Here is a 20,562-nt window from a genome sequence, read left to right as displayed (position 1 = left end):
ACGGCAGACTTAACCTCTAATTTAATAAAAATCTGAAGACCGATAAAGGAAATTGAGCAAAAAAAGAAAAAAATTTCTAATCTTTGCTGCTCATCTCCCTGTCAAAAAATCATTCATTTTAATTGTTCTTGACTGTTGCCAAACATTAGTTACGGTTTTATTTCTGCCTCCTGATTTAGATTTATCATGGAGATAATACATGCAATGTACTTAGAGCAGTGCCTAGGAAATATTATCAACATGCAATACCCATGATGATGATGATGACATGCTGACTGATGAAGAAGAAAATAAATGAGATATTAAGCGCACTTTTGTATGTTCCACATTCTCCTTGCCTGACTGCTCCCCTTCATGATTGTGCCCCAGAGTTAAGGAAAAAGGACCTCAAGGAAAACCAAGAGCTCCGCCACTGAATCTCCTTTGTTGAGAGGGCACAGAGAGCACATGGGATAGGTGGCAGAGCTGGTAGCAGAGCAAAGCCTTGGCAACCAGTAACACTTTAGTATGAAGTAGCTTTTCTGGAAAGCATCTCTGATAATGTCTTATGAGAACAGAACACAAGTCCCTGGTAGGTGGTTGGATGGGAGCCCTGAGTAGCCTCAGCCAACAACACATCCCTGGTGTCCCCTTGCCCTCGGACAGAAATGGACATTCTTCATTATGGCCTTCCAAACCCTGCAGGGTCCGGCTCCTGCCTCTCTCTCTGGCCTCATCCTCTTGCTCACCCTCTCCTTCTTTCCCAGGATGTTTCTTCTGCTTGCAGCCCTCTTCCCTTCCGCCTCGCCTGGCCAGTGCCTGCTCATTCTTTGGGTCCTGGCTTACGTAGCCAACTTCTCAGCCACCCCACCCTAAGGAGGTGCCCTGATTGTGCTCCCATGGCTGCTGATGTGACTGCAGTCATTTTATTCAGTTTAGTCATTTTATCCAACTGCCTTTACTCATTCCTCGTTGAATGCTTGCCTCTCCAACTTGACCGTATGCTCCATGAGTGCACGGACCACGTCTTTGTTTACTCACCAAGCTACAACCAGTGCCCAGCAGAAGGCCTGATGCCTGACATTATCTTAACATATATTTCTAATAAAAAAAGGGAAAATAATTCATATCGCTGGCTTTTTGCTTTTCAACTTATAGTCACGCTTTGTTAGGAAAACAGCTTTCTTAAGGGCATATTTCCCTGAATACTAGCCATTTGGAGGGTTGCTGTTGTGCAGAAAGAAGGCTTGGTTGACTAAACAGATGAAATCTATGTTACCCCAGAATGAACAAAGAGAGAACAGTAAGTTCAGAGGGGCAGAGGCCTGGAGGTGAGCAGGTACTTATTTGTTGGAGGTATCCGAAGAAGGCCAGTGTGGTTGAAATGGAGAAGGAAACGAGAGAGGAGAGAAACAGAGTTTATATAGATATTTTTTTTCTCCACACTAGTAAAAATCAGCCTATCGAAAGCTCTGGAAGATGAGACTGATTTTAGTTTTTACATAGAGTCATGTGAAAGCCCTATAAACAGGACTTCCTTTGGATCTTAGGTTTCTCAAGGACAAGGGCTATTCGTCTTCCCCAGTTGTTTTACAAAGTGGAGAATCTTCTCTGGGACTGCAGTTTGTGGAGCGTTAACTTCATGCTGAGCTCTGAAGACCTGGAGAGCATTCCAGAGTCCTGGGGGGCAAATGAGCTTGATGTGTTTGGGAACAGAGGAGAAAACTGAGATCATGAAGCTGCGGGGAAGAGGGTAGGCCATGAAGACCTCGGAGGGCACAGTGAGGAGTTAGGAATGTAGAGCGCACAGGAGAAGGCGTTGGAGAACTGAGCTGGTCGGACCTACAGAAAAGAGAGAACTTAAAGACACAAAGTGATACATAGTAAATCCCCATATGATAAGGAAGCACCATAAATATCACAGGAATGCAGGGAGGGGGTGGTGGGGTGGTCTCAAGGGGCTTTATGGAGAAGAGGGGCTTTACCTGGCTCCTGGATGAGGGTGCAGGATCCCTGGAACTTACTAGGTGCTCTGGTAGTCACGTGTGGAGGGAAAGGTGGGTGGACGGCATCCGTGTATCTTATGAGGAACGTTAGGGCTTACAAGGAATGCAAATGCATTTACTTAGTTCATCTGACCAGCGAATATACATCAGTGCTTTGTCAGATGGATCAAAAAAGCAAATGCAGTGTGGGCCACTGTGGCTCAGCAGGCAGAGTTCTCGCCTGCCATGCTGGAGACCCAGGTTCGATTCCTGGTGCCTGCCCATGAAAAAAAAAAAAAAGCAAATGCATTCTGCAGTTAGTTCCCAGGGGAGGGAAGGGTTCCCTCTCACCCACATGAGGCTCGGTTACAAGGCTCGGTCTGACCAAGGCATTGGGTTATTTTGACCATGGCAGAACAGAGGGTGAACTGAGTCAGGGTTTCTGAAGGTGGGTTTCTGCCTTAGAATGACATAACAGGGCTTTGCTGTCTGTTTGACCAGAAGAAGGAATTTTGGCCGGAGGTCAGGGGCTCATGAAGGAATTCCACCCCTTTTGTTTCATGAGCCAGTTATTTATATTTATTTATTTTAAATAGAAACTTCCCCTCTCCCCATATTATGTCTGTATATATGAACTGGGCTATGCCCTAATTTATTAGACAATGTTATAACACAGACATTTGGATCTTTAATATGGAAATGACTGAACCCAAAGGAAAATAAGGCCTGGTAGGGATGGCCCTGACTCTCCCCTTTTCCTCTTCCCTAAAACAAAATCTCCAGCACAGGTGGGTTGTGAGGCTTCAGTGAGGCAGTGCATGGAAAAGGACCCAGCATTTAATCTTGACAGCGACACAGACGGGTGGGCACTGATACTCCTACTGCTCGGGTCAGGAAACCTAGGCTCAGAGAGGGTAGGCACAGGGGCAGAGCTGGGATCCAACCCAGGGGTTGAGTCCAGAACCTGAACCGGCCTGGCCCAGTGCTTGGGAGAGGCTGCCAGCTGAGAGGAGCTGTTTCACTGAAAACTCAGCCACCCGGGAGAATAAACAGCACTATTCTGGCAGAATTCACAAAGCAGAGAAACAAGCAAGGTCCGGGGGGGTACAGCCTCTGCACCTGAGAGCTCAGGTGCTCTCAGGGTGGTGCCTGGCAAGAGGTGGCTGCAGGGCAGGAAGCCACTCAGAGGTGGCCTGTGGGCTTTACAGGTGGCTGGTTTGACATTAGTGTGAGCACGGGAAATTCGCTCTGCTCAGATCTTCCCCACCACTGCCTTCTTCTCCTCCTGCAGCCTTCCCCACCACTGCTTTTTACAGTAGGCTCTCCTCTCCACCTGCCTGCCTCCACTACCCCTAGCCCCCTGCAGCCCCGTTTTATCTCTCTGCAGCACTAATTGCTCTCTGAAGGATCCTTATTTGCTAACTTGTTGCAGAATGGCTTCCCCAACTTGGATTCCCCTTATGCCCTGGAAATGGAGAAGGAAGTTTTGCAGGATTGAGTTTGGGATTCACAGCAGGAGAAAGCAGAGGGTTCAGTGAAACCCTGACTATTGTTTACTAACTTTAACCCTATTTAAACTCAAAGGTCTTTGAGGATAAAAATAGACCCTTCTTCCTCAGAGACCAAATTAGCTCTGAGTAACTGTTCTAGTTTGAAATGAGAGTTGAAATAAGAGTAAACCAAGAATCCGTGCCATGTGGTAGCAGGTTGGCATGATTCCAGGATAAAGTAATGGCTCCCTGTCTACCCTACTGGGAAGAGAAGCCTAGTTCTCTATTACGTGGTCTTGCCTGGGATTCCTTCCGGGGGGGGGGGGGGGGGGGGGAGTTAAATGTATTTTAAACGGGTGATACAGATGACACAGCAGGTGTCCCTGGAACACACCAACCTTGTTTCCACCCCAGGGCCTTTGCACTCTCTGACCACCCCACACAGAAACTCCCATGGCTGGCTCCTTCTCATCCTTCACTCTTTCAGCAGCCACCCTTTCCAAGGTTCCTCTCCATCCACCCCCATCCACTAGTCCATCTTGCTCAGTTTTCCCTATTTTCATAGCCGCGTTAATCCCTTTCTGAAACGATCTTGTTTATGTATTTAGTCAGTCTCTATGTTGGAATTTATATCCATTTCCAGTTTTTCACATTTCTAACAACAATAACACTACTGATTAAACAGTTATTCTGTGAAGCACAGCACTTCATGTGTGCTAACTCATTTTATAATTCGCTTCCTAATTAATCCTGGGATGAACACCTTATGTATTTTATGCCCCTCTGTTTAATTAACTTCAAACTTTTTAAATCTCTTGGTGAAGTTTTCTTTGTGAAGATCTTGCATGTTTCCCAAGTTTATTTCTGGCATTTTTGAGTATTCTAATCTAATAAGCTCTCAATACTGAGGTCCTAATTTTAGAATGTGTTCCCTTTTCTTCAAAGACCTCTTCCCTCCCTCAGAGCCGTCTTCACCTACCTTCTTTATCCCTTTCTCTCTCACACCTGTTTGACTACTGAGACGAGCCTGAGGTTCTCTCCCTGCTCCCTCTAATGTGCATACACTGCACACGCTCACACACCTGTGGCTTATTTCAATTCCTGAGCATAGTTCCAGATACTTTCGTCCGTGTGTAAGGACTTACTTTATTTAGATCAGTATTGTCTTGCATTCCCACCTCCTGGATAGTAGGCGACATTAAAGTAGCTCGACCTATGCGGGCACTTAAGTGAATATTTTTAGTAATAATGTCTGAGTTTTCAGATGACTTCGGGATTTCTTGTTTAGATTTTGCTTGCTCTGAAGTTTCTGCGCCTAAAGGGAGTGCTGGGAATTCCGAGACTGGACTTCCGTATTACAAGCTGCATTCCCTCCTCATCACCGTTAATGCATTCATGCTTCTCTCTCTCCTTCTTGGGCTTTTGGGCTATTTCTCTCCACAGATATCTTCAAGGACAAGAGAAAATTGTCCTTTTGCCTGTCTTTCGTTAAAGCCAAAAAGCTAGAAAGGAATTCTGCCAACCTTGATTGAGAGTATTTGATGATGCTTTTTATATTGATGGGGTAAGTCTTTTAAAAAGAGAATACTTTCTGAACATCAGGACCATGTCACTATCAAAGGATCAAGATGAGAGTAAGAACTGGGCAAGGTGAAGCTCCCTGATGACAGCTTCAAGAGGCTGGACTCCAAATTCCACGGGGTCAAGAACGCTTGGGTTTGATTTTTTTTTTTTTTGCATGGGCAGGCACCGGGAGTCCAGCCCGGGTCTCCCGCGTGGCAGGTGAGAACTCTGCCACTGAGCCCCCGTCGCACCGCCCCCCACCCCCCTTTTTTTCTTTCGGGTTTGATTTTGTTTGCTAGAATGATCACCTTTCTAATCTTCACTTTCCCTGTGGATGAACAGGAAGAGCACGTTTCTTGCGTGCCCTGCTGAGCACTGCCAGAACAGGCGATACTGTGTCGATATGAAAATGATTGGAAACCTAGAGACCAGTGCAAATGCAAGGGCAACGGCTGCAGAACCCCACCGCGATGGGAATTATCCAGAACAAAGAACGACGAGAGTTATCAGAAGAGGGAGTTACATACAGGTGGTCTTCAGTTTGGGAAAGAGGAGCATGATATAGAGGGTGGAGGAGATTGAAAGACAAGTCCCTAAATTTCACCCGTAGGAAAAAAGAATAAGAGAGGAGGAAAAAAAAAAATCAGCCAAAGTTTGACTAAGGAGACTCATTACGAACACCTGTGTTGGAGAGCGGAGAGGCTGGGAGGTGGCCTACATGACAATACTAGGGATGGGACACCTGCAGCATCCCCGTATCGACAGAGGCTCTACTCATTAACAGTGAGAACAAATGCACTGAGAACAGTATTTCTCAAAGTATGTTCTGCAGAATATAAGCCTTAGGGTAAACGGATCTTGGGAAACACACTTGGCCTGTGCTGCATTGGCCCAGGGAAGAGTCACAGGTGCAGTGGCTTACAGCAGGCGCCAAGAAACCCCAAATGGAAAGAAGCCAGTTCATCTTTGTTCAACCCTTGACTACTCAATGTCATCCACACGTTTGTTTTTTTATTTGTTTTTTGGTAAAATTTGTTAATGTCAGGCTGAACCAGTTTTCTGAGAAGCATGGATTTAGAAAGTCCGGTTTAATTCTCGAACATGCTAAACCGGAGCTTTTCAGGTATGTTTAGGTTCATGCTTTGAAGGCATTTTGGATGAGGGACTTTGAAATGAGCCCCTGCACCAGCAAGTTGAGAATAAAGACCAGTTTCCAAATGCGGACTGTGGGGAAGCGGTGTGAGGATAACTGTGAGCTCCAGAACAGCCAGGAAAATTATCTTTGGGAACTACACCTTGGCCAGCTGCTCAGAAACCCCCGGTGTTAGCCTAGGTCTTCTGGGTATTTTCTGAAAAAGTTCTGGCAGAAATGCAGAACACGGACAGGGAACGGAATTCACCGAGTTAAAGGTCAAAGCAGGCTTAGGCCTCAGAAGACAGTCATTCATTCATCAAACATTTGTTACCTGCTAACCGTGTAACTAGCCTTGTGCTGAGTGCTGGGGCTAAGAGGGCATCCCCAAGGGGCTCACAGGCAGATACATATATTTTTTAATTTTTTCAATTTTATTTTTTTAAATACCAAAAAACACGTAACAAATGCAAACATTCCTCTTTTGATCATTCTGTTCTACATATATAATCAGTAATTCACAATATCATCACATAGTTGCATAGTCATCATCATGATCATTTCTTGGAACATTTGCATCTATTCAGGAAAAGAAGTAAAACGAAAACGGAAAAAAAAAAATTTATACAGACCATACCCCTTACCCCTCCCTTTCACTGATCACTAGCATTTCAAACTAAATTTATTTTAACATCTGTTCCCCCTATTATTTATTTTTATTCTATATGTTCTACTCATCTGTTGACAAGGCAGATAAAAGGAGCATCAGACACAAGGTTTTCACAATCACAGAGTCACACTGTGAAAGCTATATCATTATACAATCATCTTCAAGAAACATGCATGGCTACTGGATCACAGCTCTACCCTTTCAAGCAGTTTCACAGGCAGATCTTGATGCAAGGATGTAAAAGTGCAATCAAGAAAGGCTTCATGGAGGAGGTGATTTCCCAGCTGAGCCATGAAAAAGAAGTGGGGTGCTCACCAGGTGAAGAGGATGGTGCAAAAAAGCAAAAGCTCAGAGGTCAAAAAGACCTGGGCTCCATTTTGGCTCTTGCACTAACTAGCTGTGTGACCTTAGACAAACCATTTCACCACTCTGAGCCCCACTGTTCTTATCTGAAATAAGATCAAACATGTAAATCACTTAGCACAGTGTTGGAGAGATAAGTGGTTAATTCACTGCACCTCTTATTATTATTTTACAGAACTGTAAGCTTCACGGGGCCAAGGGCCATGTATGTCTGTCTTTTTCATTCCTTTACCTTCAGTGCTTACCATGGTCCGTTATCCAACCATCCAACCATCCAACCAACCTTATCCATCCATCCATCCATCCATCCATCCATCCATCCATCCATCCATCCATCGAGTTCATTTTATGTGCCAGGCACTGTTGTAGGCCTTTAGAGATACAACTGATAACAAAGAAAGTGTCTACTCCCTGGGGACTATATTACAATTGAAGGAGAAAGAAAAGAAGAAAGTGAAGAAATTAAGCAAAAAAGAAATCTGAGAGTAATATGTGCACTGCAGAGAATTAAAAGAAGGTAGTGGGTTAGAGAGCTCTGTAGGTTGGGTAATGAAAGGTTTCTGAGAGGGAATGACAAGAAGGAACCAGCCATGTGAAAGTCTTGGGAGAGAACATTCCAGGCAGAAGAAACTGCTGCTATCCACAGGCAGGAATGAGCTTGACCTGTTTGTGGTCTGGCGAAGAGGCCAGCATGGTTGGGGTCGAGAGTGTGGGTGGGGAGTGTGCAAAAGGTAAGGTCAGCAGCGGGCAGGGAGAGATCTTGCCGGGTTTTGCAGGCCATGGCAAAGGGCTTGGAATTTATCCTAAGTACAGGGGATGCACTGGATGGTTTTGAGCACAGGAGGGACATTTTCTGATTTCCATTTTTAAGGGATCCCTCTGGCTGTTGCATGGCAAAAGTGGAAGCAGGCAGTGCAGTCGGGAGCCTGTGGTCATGAAAATACATGACAATGACTTGGGACAGCAAGATGGCAGTGAAAGTAGAGAGAAAGAGAGAAGAAATTCAGAATATATGCTGGTGGAAGCATCAACAGGAATTGCTCATGGATTAGATGTGGGGGACGAGACAAAGAGATAAGTTATGTAAGAGGATTGGCTACTCATTTCTTGTCATCCTGTAGGACCGCCACTGCCCCTTCCAACCTTGCAGCTGTGGCCATTTTCTCTGAATTCCAAACTGGGACACGTCTTCTATGTGCAATGGTCAGTGGAGCACCGGCCTTTGTAGATTCAATACGATGATTCCAAAGTATTGCAGTGTGTGGCATATACTACAAGCTCAATAAATGCTAATTATTATTGTTGTTTTTGTTATAATTATGATGTGACCCATAAGCCTAATGGGGCAAATTAGAGCTGGTTCTTTCTAGAAATAAGATGATGGCTGTAAGGCTCTCAAGGTAGAGCTTGGTACCTGGTAGAGGTCCAAAAAATATTAGCTATTATCATTGCTGTTATTTTGGAGATTCTGCTGCTGTCACCACATCTCTGGGCACAGTGTGTCATGGAGAGCAAGAGACGTTTTGAGGGTCTTACGTTGAACAATTATTTCTTATTTTGGGGGGCCTTGCTTGGCTTCTTTGGAGCACTGGGTCCACGTGAACTCCATCACTTGGATTTTGGCCTGCGTGAAATTTTCTGTTCAGTTACAAAGTGCTGCTTTCTGGGGCTCTTCTGCTCAAAGTGGAGACCTCCTATCCACAGCATGGGCCTGGAACTGGTTAAAAATGCAGAACCCCAGGCTCCACCCAGACCTGCAGATTCAAGAATCTGCATTTTGAGAAGATCCTCGGGTGATTCAAGTTTGAGAAGTGGCTCTAGGATGTGAGTCCTACCTGGCTTCCCCTTGGTTGCCCGAAACCATCGCTCAAGTTTACACGTTAGAAGTCAGATGTAATTTGCTTACTAATTGATGACAAACCACCTCAATCATGACCCGTTTTGCCGACTCTTTTAATAGCTGCCATTTAGTTATCTTAATAAATAATAGTTCTGAAGCAGATAACAAGTATTGGCAAAAGTTCCTTGAGGGGTGGGAGAAAAAATATGGAAGAATGAAACTTTATTACCGGGGAAATCCCCAATACTATGTCAAATATTAGGGACACGCGAATCGATAGGTGTGGCGTATTTCTCAGGGACTGGAGCCTAGCCAAACTTAAAATTTTTTAATGTTTCTCTCCCTCTCTATGTTCACTCCCGGCCCCCATATCGGTAACCTAGTTCACTGTTCCCCCTTCCCCCTCTTGTTGTAGACCGCCCATTTCCATAGCTCATCTCAAAGCCTGCAACCCTTCCTGTTATGCTCAACTCGTTCCATACCCCTAATTTCTACCCTCTGCCTGGCAACTGCCTACTACCTTGCATGATTGGCTGCCTCAGTGTGACGTTAAACCCTTAGCTCCACCCCTCCTCCGAGTATATTTAAGCCTGTTGCTCGCCCAGCCCCGCGTCGTCGATAGAGCCCCGGGGTCTTCGGACCCCAGACGTCTCACTCTTCGGGTTTCCGGGTGACCCATCCCGGAGTGTAACAATAAAGACTTAAAACCCGCATCTGGCCTGAGTGACGACTTCTTCGCGACCGCCGGCAGGGGAAAGACGCCGGCTTCGGCTTACCCAGGTTAATTTCCGCGAGCTCGCTCCCCAACCCCACCCGGTGTGCCAGCCGGCCTGACCGACTGGAGCTCTCCGACGGCAGATAGGCCAAGCCCTTGATCTTGAGGCCTGCTCTCGTGAAGCTTATGTATGTTGTTGAAGAGCTTAGCCTACCCCTTGGTGTGCCTAAGAGTTGGGCTTCGAGAGAGTAAGGCCACATCTCTTGTTGTGAGAACCTCTTTTGTTGTTCAGATGTGGCCTCATTCTTTCTAAACCCAACTCTGCAAGTGAAACCATTGCCCTCACCCCTACATGGGACATGACATCCAGGGGTGAAAGTCTCCCTGGCAGTGTGGGAGAGGACTCCCAAGGATGAGTCTGACCCTGGCACCGTGGGATCAACAATTCCATCCTGACCAAAAGGGGGTTAAGAAGTGAAACAAATAAGGTATCAGTGGCTGAGACAGTTCAAATAGAGTTTAGAGGCTACTCTGGAGGTCACTCTTATGCAAATTTCTTTTAGACAACCAAAACCATTCCAGACAATCATAAAGAACACCTAGGGCGTTATCTAAGATTCTACAAAGGTTCCATGCACTAGGGTAACTTTCCAGAAACCTACAACCTCCAGATGGACCAGATAAATCCTGAAACTAGAGGGGCCAGCCTCTCTAGAACATCGGCTCTATCCATCTCTCTATTATTATTATCTCTCCCTATTATTATTTCTCCCTTATTATTGACAGCCCCTTCCAACATGAAAAAGTTTGAGTGGCCATAGCTCAAATACCCCTAAAGAGTGGGATAGAAAGATCAAAGGTGCTGGTGGAGTTATACAGAGAAGGTAGGGTTTAACAAACGAGTATGATTGCTGAATCATTATAGTGATATATCTTTTAGTCTCCAGTATCTTAGAGCAGCTAGAAGTAAAAATCTAAAATTGTGGAATTAATCCATGCCAAACTTGGAAATCTATTCTACAACTAATTGTTGTGTTGTGCCTGGAAAGTTATTGCTTTTTTTTTGGGAGATATGTTATTTTGCACAAAAAGAAAAAAAGTCATGATTAAAAATACATATATTCCTTCCAGCCTCCAACGTTCTGGAGCAGCTAGAAGGAAAAATCTGAGAGGATGGTATGGTGGCCCATGGCAAACTCTGGGGTCTGTCCTGTAACTACTTGTCAAAGAGTGCTTTGAAAACTATTGCTTTTTTCTTTCTTTGCTTTGTATATATGTTATATTATACAATTAAAAAGTTTAAAAAAATAAATAATAGATCTGGGCACTGTTTATTGACTTGGGGAGGGAAGTTCTAGCTGGATTTACTTTTTTTTTTTTTTACTTTTTATTATGGAACATTTCAAAAAGTGCACAAAAATTGACAGAATGATATAATAAATCCCCGTGTTCCTCTAACCAGTTTCAAGAGCCATTTATTAGTGCTCTACTTTGTTTGATTTATACTCCCCCCCACCCCCGTGCACATTACATTGTGACAAATGCAACCTTTCCATCCTTTCATCTGTAAACTAGAATGGCATTTAAATGTTTTCTTTTGTGGGAACAACCAGATTAACACCTTAAAATAGATGCAGTCTGTACTTCCAAGGACCTAGTTTCCCAAATAGCAAGTGTCAGTGATTCCCCACCCAGACATAATGGTGCAACTTGAGAAAGCAACCAACAAAGTAGGGGCTGCTTGGGGAACATGCATATTGATAAAATCTACAGGTATCCATAAAAAAAGCTTCAACAATGACACACCTCAGACAAGGTCTTTATCATCCCAAACCATTGTAATGCTCTTCAGAGGTGCAATGGCAGAAATTTCTAAGAAATCAAAGGGCCCATACTATGAATACCCCATTTCTCAGTTGACAAATATGAGAAACAAGTGGATAGAGCCAGAGAGGGTTGAGAGAAGTCACACGGAGTGATCCAACAAACGACACTCAGCGTTCAGAGCCCTAATTTGTGGGTGGTGGTAAACCCTCTGGGTCAGCCACCAAGTTCTGCCCAGACCAAAAAAGCAAACCAAAACCAAAACCAAAACCAAAACCAAAACCAAAACCAAAAACCTCCCCTCCAAACTAGATTGAAATCTCTTTGAAACATTGTTTGGATGGTAGAGGTGCTCCTGGTGGAGCCAAGGTCAGGCAGAAGGGATACCCAGGCTGGCAATACTTTCAGATGAATTGTCTGTTATCACCTGCATCTTCTGTGAGTTTAAGAGCCCAGTAGCCTTATTTTGAGGAAGATTTCTCTTTGCCTTTTTTTCTGTGCTGGATCCCTTTTTCAGGGGAGTCCATGTGTACTGGTTTGAAAACGCTGTGTACTCCAGAAAAGTCATATTCCCTTAATCCTCATTTGATACTGTTGGGTGGGACCTTTTTGATTATATTGTTTCTGTAGCGATGTTTCCCACCTAATTGTGGGTTGGAACTTTTGATTGGGTGGTTTCCATGGAGATGCCAATTGCGGGTGGGACCTTTCGATTAGGTAGTTTCCATGGAGATGTGTCTTCACCCATTCAAGGTGGTTTGCTTTCTCTTTAAGAGGGAATCATTTGTGCAAAACATCAGAAGCAATAGAGCCAACAGGTGACCCAGATATTTGGAGATACCAAAAGTAAATGCCCCCAGGGAAGGTGTTTGAAACCAGAAGCCCAAGATCCCAACAGATGCCAGCCATGTACCTTCTCAGATGACAGAGGTGTTCTGGACCCATTGGGCCCTTCTTCAGTCAAGGCACCTTTCCCTGGATGCCTTAGTTTGGACATTTTTATAGCCTTAGAACTGTAAACTTGCAACTTAATAAATTTCCCTTTTTAAGGCCATTTCATTTCTGGTATATTACATTCCAGCAGCTTTAGCAAACCAAAATGCCATGTCTTTCTCTTTCTTGGTTTATTCCCTAGTTTTGGTGGAGCATATCCTCCCATAGCTTCCCGAGAAAAGGTAATATGACAGGTCAATTTTTGAGACCTTGAATTTCTGAAAATGGTTTTCTTCTTCTCTGTTCCTTGAATGAGAGTTTGGCTGGGTCCAGAATTGAGATTGGAAATCATTCTCCTTCCAGATCTTGAAATCATTTCTTCACCATTGTTTAGCTTTCCTCATCGCCAACGAGAATTCTGACTCTAGACGTGACATGCTTCTGCTCTTTGGAAGCTTGTAAAATCAGAGAGAAATTTTATCCTTACCATTTCTGAAATTTCATAATGGTGTGCCTTAGTGTAGCTGTCATTTCATTCATTTATTCAGTATTGGGGGACTCAATCTGGAAACTTATGAATTCAGTTCTGGGAATTTTTCTTCTATTATTTCTTCACTAATTTCCTTCTCCCCATTTTCTTTGTTCTCTTTTTTCTGGAATTCTTATTGGTTAGAGGCTAGATTTCCTGGAATAGTTCTCAAGTTTTCTGACATTTTCTTGGACATTTTTCATCTGTTCTTGAAGTTTTCTTCCGTATCTCACATTATTTATTTCCCTTCACTTTCTTTCTCCTGTGGCTTGTTTTGGCCTCATTTCAGGTACTTTTCCTCAAATGTCTGATGATCTTTGGCTGCCTCTTCATATTTAAAAGTGAGACATTAAAAAACTGCTTGGAATTTTTGCATGTGATGGACAATGGGACTTGTCAACTGGTGGACATCGTGTGGGACAAATTGTCGGGTCAATCACTTCTTTGGAGCATTCCTAAATGTCTGAATCTGTACATTTTACGTCTGTGGCTGGTCACATTTTTGGAGAGTAATTCTCCAATCTTAGGACTCAATGTCAAGGTAAGGAGCCCAGTGGGCAGGGAGGAAAGAACTTCAGTGTTCAATATTCAGACTTTCCATTTTCTATCCCTTCTTCTTCTGTGCCACCTGCTCTGCTCTCTGCTGTGCCCGTGAATAGGACATTTTGTTTAATTTTAACAAAGAGCAAATCTTCCAACTTCTGCCAGGGTTATGCGGGCATAGGTTCCTGGTTTCATGGGGTGGGAGATAATCTCTGGTAGTCTAATGACTTTTTAAACAGATTTTCAAAGTTTCCTTCTCTTATTAGCTCTAACCTCCATTCCTACCTTCAATGGCAATAGCTTCAGTTGGCACCTCCAAAGCCTGAGCCTTTCTAGAGTTTTGCAGAGAAAATGGACTTTCTTCTTGCTGGCTCTTCACCCCGCCGCGGTGGGATTTAAATTTCAGTACTATCTTCTCCATAAAGTTAGGCAAAGCTCAACCATCCATTTTCCATCTTCTAAGATTTTGGGATCTCTCACATCTCTTCTCCTGCTCTCCTATTTTGTCCTTGGGTGCTTATACCCTTTTTAATTCACTGACTATTGTTTGAAGGGGTTTTAGGAGGGTGTGGAGAAAAACAGGCGTGTCCAATCCTCTATGCTCAACCCGAGGTCCTCCTTGTTGATTTTGCTTGTGCTTCAGTTCAGCATTGATATTCACCCTTTGGCTGCACATTGATTGATTCCAGTGACGTGTTTACTGGTTATTGCTTTTATTTTTTAAATCAAATTGACTAGTCTCCATAAAATCAGAAAACTGCTATTGGAAAAGGTAATGGTTTGCAGCCTCAAAATATACGCATCTTATCACCACCACCACCACCATCATCAATACTTCGAGTTCTGTGTTCTAGGCAAGGAGCTGAGAACTTTTAATATGTATCACTTTATCTCCAAACAGCACTTGGGGGAGGTATTATCACGACTCCCATTTCACAGATGGGGGGAAAAAAAAGCCAACCTGCAGAATAGTTGAGATACTTGAATGGAGGCATAGGCTTAATAAGCAGCAGAAAAGAATTTGAATCTCAGAGATTGTTCTCTAGGCAGGTTCTGTAGGTGTGAGGGGAAAGAGGTTCTGATTAAAGAAGACTCAATCAAAGATCCTTGGCTATTTTGTAACCACATGTAGAGTGGCAAAACTGGGTTAACTGTCCAAATGATTGTGCCATAGACTCCTCAAGAACGTAGGCACAGCATGGACTCAACTCCAGTCACCAAGGAGAGACTGGTGCCCGAGTCAGATAACAAATTCTAGCGAAAAACCAATGGACTCACCCTAAATTTGTCCAGATCCTGGAAGGCAGAGGATTTGCCTACCTTGCTTTCTTCTCAGCATGGATAAAGGAGTGTGCCAAGGCCTGGCCCAGCGTCTTTATAGAATTTATTGTTGAATGAATAAATATTCTTCCTCCTGGGTCAAGAGCCTTATTTGAAAATTTGGGGGGTCCTTTCAGAGCAAACAGAAATAGCCTGGGATGAGGGGGGGTGCAAAGAGTGAGCCCTGAAAATTCCATTTACCAAGGTGTGTGGCCCAGGGCAGGACTGCGTCTACATGACGGGAGGGGACCATTTTCAGTGCACACAAAGGGGCAGCTGGGGCCAGCAGTGGCCTTGTCTGGAGGAAAATCTTGGTATAGGTGTCCCTGAAATTGAGTACAGAAGTTCTGGTTTGCTAGCTGCCAGAATGTGATATGCCAGAAATGCAATGATTTTTTAAAAGGGGAATTTAATAAGTTGCTGGTTTACAGTTCTAAGGCTTGAAAATGTCTCAGTTAAAGCAAGTCTATAAAAATGTCCAAGCTAAGGTGCCAACAAGAGGTTACCTTCACTAAAAAAAAAGGCCAAAGAAGTTCGGGGTTTCTCTCTCTCAACTGGAAAGGCACATGGCAAACATGGTGATGTCCACTAGCTTTCTCTCCAGGCTTCTTGTTTCATGAAGCTCCCCTAGGAGCATTTTCCTTCTCCATCTCCAAAGGTCTCTGGCTACGTAGGCTCTGTAGTACTCTTGGATTTCTCCTGGCTCTGAGGCTCTCTCCAAAATGCTTCCTCTTTTAAAGGTTTCCAGCAAAGTAATCAAGACCCACCTGGAATGGGTGGAGCCACATCTCCATGGAGATAGCCTAATCAAAAGATCCCAACCTACATTATTGAACAGGGATTAAAAGAAACGGTTGCTCCCACAGGATTGGATCAGGATTAAAACAGGGCCTTTCTAGGGCACATCCTCCTTTCAGACCCGCACAACAGGTTAAATGCATTTTCAATAAATACACTTTTTTTCGGGGAGTGCATGGTCCCAGAATTGAACCTGGGTCTCCTGCATGGAAGGAAAGCATTCTACCACTGAACCACCCGTGCACCCTCAACAAATACCCTTTTGATACCTAGAAAAGCTAAGACTTCCATGACCTCATCACTGGAGATGCCTGACGCGCTGATCTTCCAATACAAGACGTGCTGCAGAGCACGGGGCTGTGATGAGCTTCTGAAAAGCCCCAGGACTCATCCGGCTCAGCGAGGGGTGGCAGGAAGAACAAGGTCCCCCAAATCCTGACCAGCGCCCTTTCCCCATGTGCATTTCATCACGGCAGCTTTATTCTCCGGCCCCTACCCTCGTTTTATAATTTTATAGGAGACTTCACAGAATTTGGTTCAATACATAACTGTATTGATTGTTTTATGATTACTGGCTCCTGTTACAGTTCCGAGAACTTCATCCTCAAGACAGCTTGGCACAACTTAAAATATTTTTCCAGTTCCCATTTTATAGATGCAACCACCAAGCCTTGAAAACGGTAGGTAACTTGCTCATAGTCAACTTTCTATTCCTGTGTCTTTTTTCCGGCCACAGAAAGTCTCCGTGGCTATAAAGCTAAAGAAAAAGGCTTGAGGGGAGGGACTAGGGATGAGGGAGTCAGGAAAAGAGGTTTCTATTCAAAGCATGTTCAAACTTTGTTCCCCAGGACACACCATAGGGTAGCCTGATCAGTATCCAACCTGTCACCACCAGCTGGAATGTCAGCTTATTTCAGACTTTGCAGGCATATTCTTAAATGGTGCTGGGGTGGGTGGGGTGCAGGGATTGGTGGGGGAGGAGGGATTGGCTACCTCATTACTAAACCTTCATGGAGGGTGGGCACCTGTGCCGGACACAGCCTGCTGCCGCCTGCAGAATTTGGCTGCTGGAGGCTTCCTAGCTTCTCTGCCAAGAAACAAAAACAAAACACCAAAACAAAAAACCCAGGCCGGATATCTGAGGAGAGGAAGGAAGGGAGGAAACTGGCTGGTTGTCCTAAGGAACCCTATGCCTTGGCTTCCGCAACCCCAGTATAGGGAAAGCAGTGCAGATGCAAAGCAGACATCATCATTCATTCACACTATTTATTCATTCATGCCTTCATTTCGTAATTTTTATTGAGCATCTTCCGCCTGCCGGGTTGTGTTCTAGCTGCGGAATATACACAGCAGACCACACCAACAAACGGCACTGCCTTGCCTTTGACTGCTTATATTCTAAGGAGGAGAGAGGCAATTCGCATATTAATAAGGAGACTAGGACAGAAGGTGGAAGAGAGACGCTATAGACAAAACACAGGAGGGGTGTGGGATAGGGCTTGTGGGGAGGGGGATTCAAGTTTTAAACAGTGATCACAGAGAAGTCTTTATGAAGTGGGGGCGGAAGTGATAAAGATCCAATGATAACACCTGTGTGAGGCACTGTGCTAAGCTGGGACTTTACAATTATTATCTCATTAGTGCTCAGGACACCAAGAAATGTGAATACGATTATTCCTATTTTGCAGACAAAGGGACACTGGGGTTCTGAGAGATGCAGTGAGGAGCTGGAGATCATGCAGCTAGTTCGTGGGGGGACTGGGATTTGAACCCACGCTGTTGGGCTTTAAGCTGCAGCATCGTTGGTCCAGGTACGGTTCTACGAACTGCTGGGGAAAGGGCATGCTGAGGGGTACACCCCGGGTCTTTGTGGGTTCGCAAGAAGCGAACATGGTGCCACACATGGGCAAGTGAGAGCATACCTGGGGCGGCAAGGCTGGGGTGATGGTGCCCTGGGGATCCTCACTGGGTTGAACCCGGATTCCCCCTATCTGTGGCCGGGCTGTGCCGCCGCCGCCGAGCGGCACGCGTGGTAGGCAGGTCGCCGCGGAAGGGGCGCACTGCAGGGTTGTCCCGGGACAGCCCCGGCCGGAGTCTCACCCCGCCGCCACTGCCGGCCAGCTGCTGCAGTCAGTAAGGCGAGGATCTCCTGGGCAGGAGGGGTTCTCCCCAGAGCTCCTACGAGGACTAAGGGGGGTCGCGGGGCCGGGCTCCGGTAGGGTGGGCTAGAAGAGGCACCAGCGACTTGGAAAAGGGGTGGCCAGTTCGCGAGCCAGGCACACAGAGGACGCGGGGAATGTACTGCGCCTGTTGTCCCCAGTGCACTCCTGGGGGCGCCCGGGGCGCGGGAGACAGCAGTGGGAAGGGCGCCTGGGGGCCCTCGGGGGATGCCCAGAGAGGCGGGGGTAGGGCCCATGCGCCCCAAACGGAGGGAGGATCTCCGATGGGTCTGGGGTGGAAAGAAACTGAGAATAAGGGTAATGCGCACTTGATAAGTGAGAGGGGCACAGGGGGAGCCCAAGAACGCCCTGGAGAGACCAGGTGTGAAACAGTTTCCGAAAGAGGGCCCAGAATGTGCGGAAAAGAGAGGCAAGGGGAGGGAGCAAGAAAGAAGCGCTGCCTCCTGGAGAGGGCGCACCAAAGCACCCGGCCAGAGGTCAACGGGGCGCCAGGGATGGCCTGGGGGGTCCTTGGAGAAGGGCCGTGGCGGCGCCTGGGGCACAGGACAAAAGAGGAAGAACTAAATGAAGAAAGACACAGTCCCTGGTGCTGGGGAGGGGGCCGGGGGCAAACAGAGGGCGCGGCAAGAAGGGGACACAGAGCTGAGCGGAAACGGCTCCCTGTTGCGCTCTACGGTGTGCGCCCTATGGGGTGCTGGAAAAGCGTGCCGAGGAGGCCCCGAAAAGTGCCTTAGGAATGCGGGAGGAGGCAGGGACGGGAGCAGCAAAGTTCATGGAAAAACTTCCCCGAGTTGGAGAGCCCCCGCGCCACGGGGGGGTGGAGAGAAGCAGCAAACCGGCCTGGGGGAGGCTCAACACGGGCTGTGCGCACCCCAGGGAGCGCTCCGAGGGGCTGCAGAGGCGCGGGGGCGGCACGGAGGGGGCGAGGAGGGACAAAAGACTCCAGGCGCGGGGCGCAGACAGGCAGGGAAAGGCCGGGGTGCGCCGGTCTCCGGCCGGAGGCTGCGCAGGGCCACCGGAGTCTCCCTTCCTGGCTCCTGGTGGCCGAGCCCACTCACCATGATGGAGAAGACAAAAGCCACGATGTTGATGGGGTATGCGGGGCAGAAGCACGAGACGATGCTGAGCCACAAGTAGTTCTTGAGCGCGGGCACGTCCTCCTCGGTCTTGTCATCCTCGGTGTTGACTTCGGGACTACTGTCCCAAGCCCTCTGGCAGTCCGAGGCGGGAGGGGGCTGAGACATGGACTCTCCGGGGCTGCGGCCGGCGGCTCGTGGCGAGGCTCTGAACAGCTGGCGGCAGCGCAGGGCTCGCGGAGCCGCGACCTCACCCTCCCGCGTCCTCAGCCGGCGCCCGCCCCGGGCTCAGGTCCCAAGAGCCTCCCCACGGGGAGGGGGGAGGGGAAGGGAGGAGGGGGGGAAGAGAAGGCGCTTGCAGCCCGAGAAACAGCTTGGAAAGACCGACGAAGACGCTGCACTGTGCGACGGACACACTCAATACAGCACCAGGAGCAGCAGACTCGGGCTGAGAAATCCGAAATAAGAAGAGGCGCAGGGGAGGGGAAGAGCCAAGGCCCTTTAAGTTGCAAACTGGCCAGCGCGCATCAGCACGTAATTTTCTTATAATCAATCTTTTGACTGTGAATATATTTATACGAGACCTACCCTAGCTAGGTCGCTACAGTTTTCACCACTTCCTCTTGACTTCATCGTCTTACCTGAGGCGTTTAATTGGCCTCCCCTGCCTCGGATCCCTCTTCTACTCACTCCTGGAACTTCCAGCACCCCCCCCCCCAAACTCTCTTTCCCCAAAGGCGCGCAGGGAGCCAGGCGCCCCGCTGTGCGTGCACCCTTCCCTCACTGCGCTGGGGCCTCTGGAGACCAGAGTGCCCTGTACCCTGGCGCAGGGGCATGGCAGGCACCCCCGAGTCGGGGCCTGCCCTGGAGCCCTCCACTTCTCCCCACGTGGGGAAACAGGGAGTTCTTCTCTTTTGCATCTCTCCACCTATGGGGCCCCTGGGGAGAGCGTAGGAATTTCTAGCTGGCGTAGACAACCCAATGGATAATTGGGTTAGGAGGAAGAGAGAGGGACCCGCGTTGGGAACTGGGCTGAGTTCCCAAACATAATTGCTCCAGTACCTAAGCAAGTCTTGAGCAGTGCTATGGCCCAGAACTGAGGCTCCCAATCCAGACAGAGATCAGAGATTGCCATGTCTTGGTTGAGCGACTTCAAAAACGCCCTTTCACCTCTCTGAGCCCTAGTTTCTTCATCTGTAACAAGGGAATCATAGTAGTCGATGCTTCACAGCAGTCTTGTTAGAACTGCATGACATTGCATGTCAAGCCAGGTGAATCTAAGTGCTCAATAAATGTTAGGCATTATTAGCTATTGATCCCCCAAATATAGTTGATTAAAGAGCATCTCAAAACTAACTTACATTGTTGCGTATAGTTCGCCCAAAATCCAGATATTCTGAGCTGTGAGGGCTGCAAAGAATTGAAAATGATTTATCATGCAGTCTCAAAAACAATGGCTCACATCATCCTCAAAAGTATTAATCATCCATTTGGCTTTCTCAGAACATGAACTGATTGTCCGGGATGTTCTCTCTTACCTCATGGAACCATATTTACCTGCCTCCCTCATCTGACTGTAGATTGGCCAAGAGAGTGGACTGTTTTCCTCATCTCTGTGTCAG

General features: G+C 46.7%; 1 protein-coding gene across 1 annotated transcript in view; it reads right to left on the bottom strand.

The window, feature by feature from the left end:
• Nucleotides 1-19,207, bottom strand: part of TMEM233 (transmembrane protein 233) — a 37,792-nt gene extending 18,585 nt beyond the window's left edge. The window contains exon 1 of the mRNA XM_077159978.1: nt 18,923-19,207. Within this exon, the coding sequence (XP_077016093.1) occupies nt 18,923-19,108 (186 nt within the window). The 5' untranslated portion in view covers nt 19,109-19,207. The remainder of the gene's footprint in view (nt 1-18,922) is intronic.
• Between the last annotated feature and the right edge of the window lie 1,355 nt (nt 19,208-20,562).

Source organism: Tamandua tetradactyla, chromosome 5 (genome assembly GCF_023851605.1).
Source record: "Tamandua tetradactyla isolate mTamTet1 chromosome 5, mTamTet1.pri, whole genome shotgun sequence".
Taxonomy (NCBI): domain Eukaryota; kingdom Metazoa; phylum Chordata; class Mammalia; order Pilosa; family Myrmecophagidae; genus Tamandua; species Tamandua tetradactyla.
Note: the sequence above shows the minus strand (reverse complement) of the source record. Positions and strands in the feature narration are given on the sequence as shown.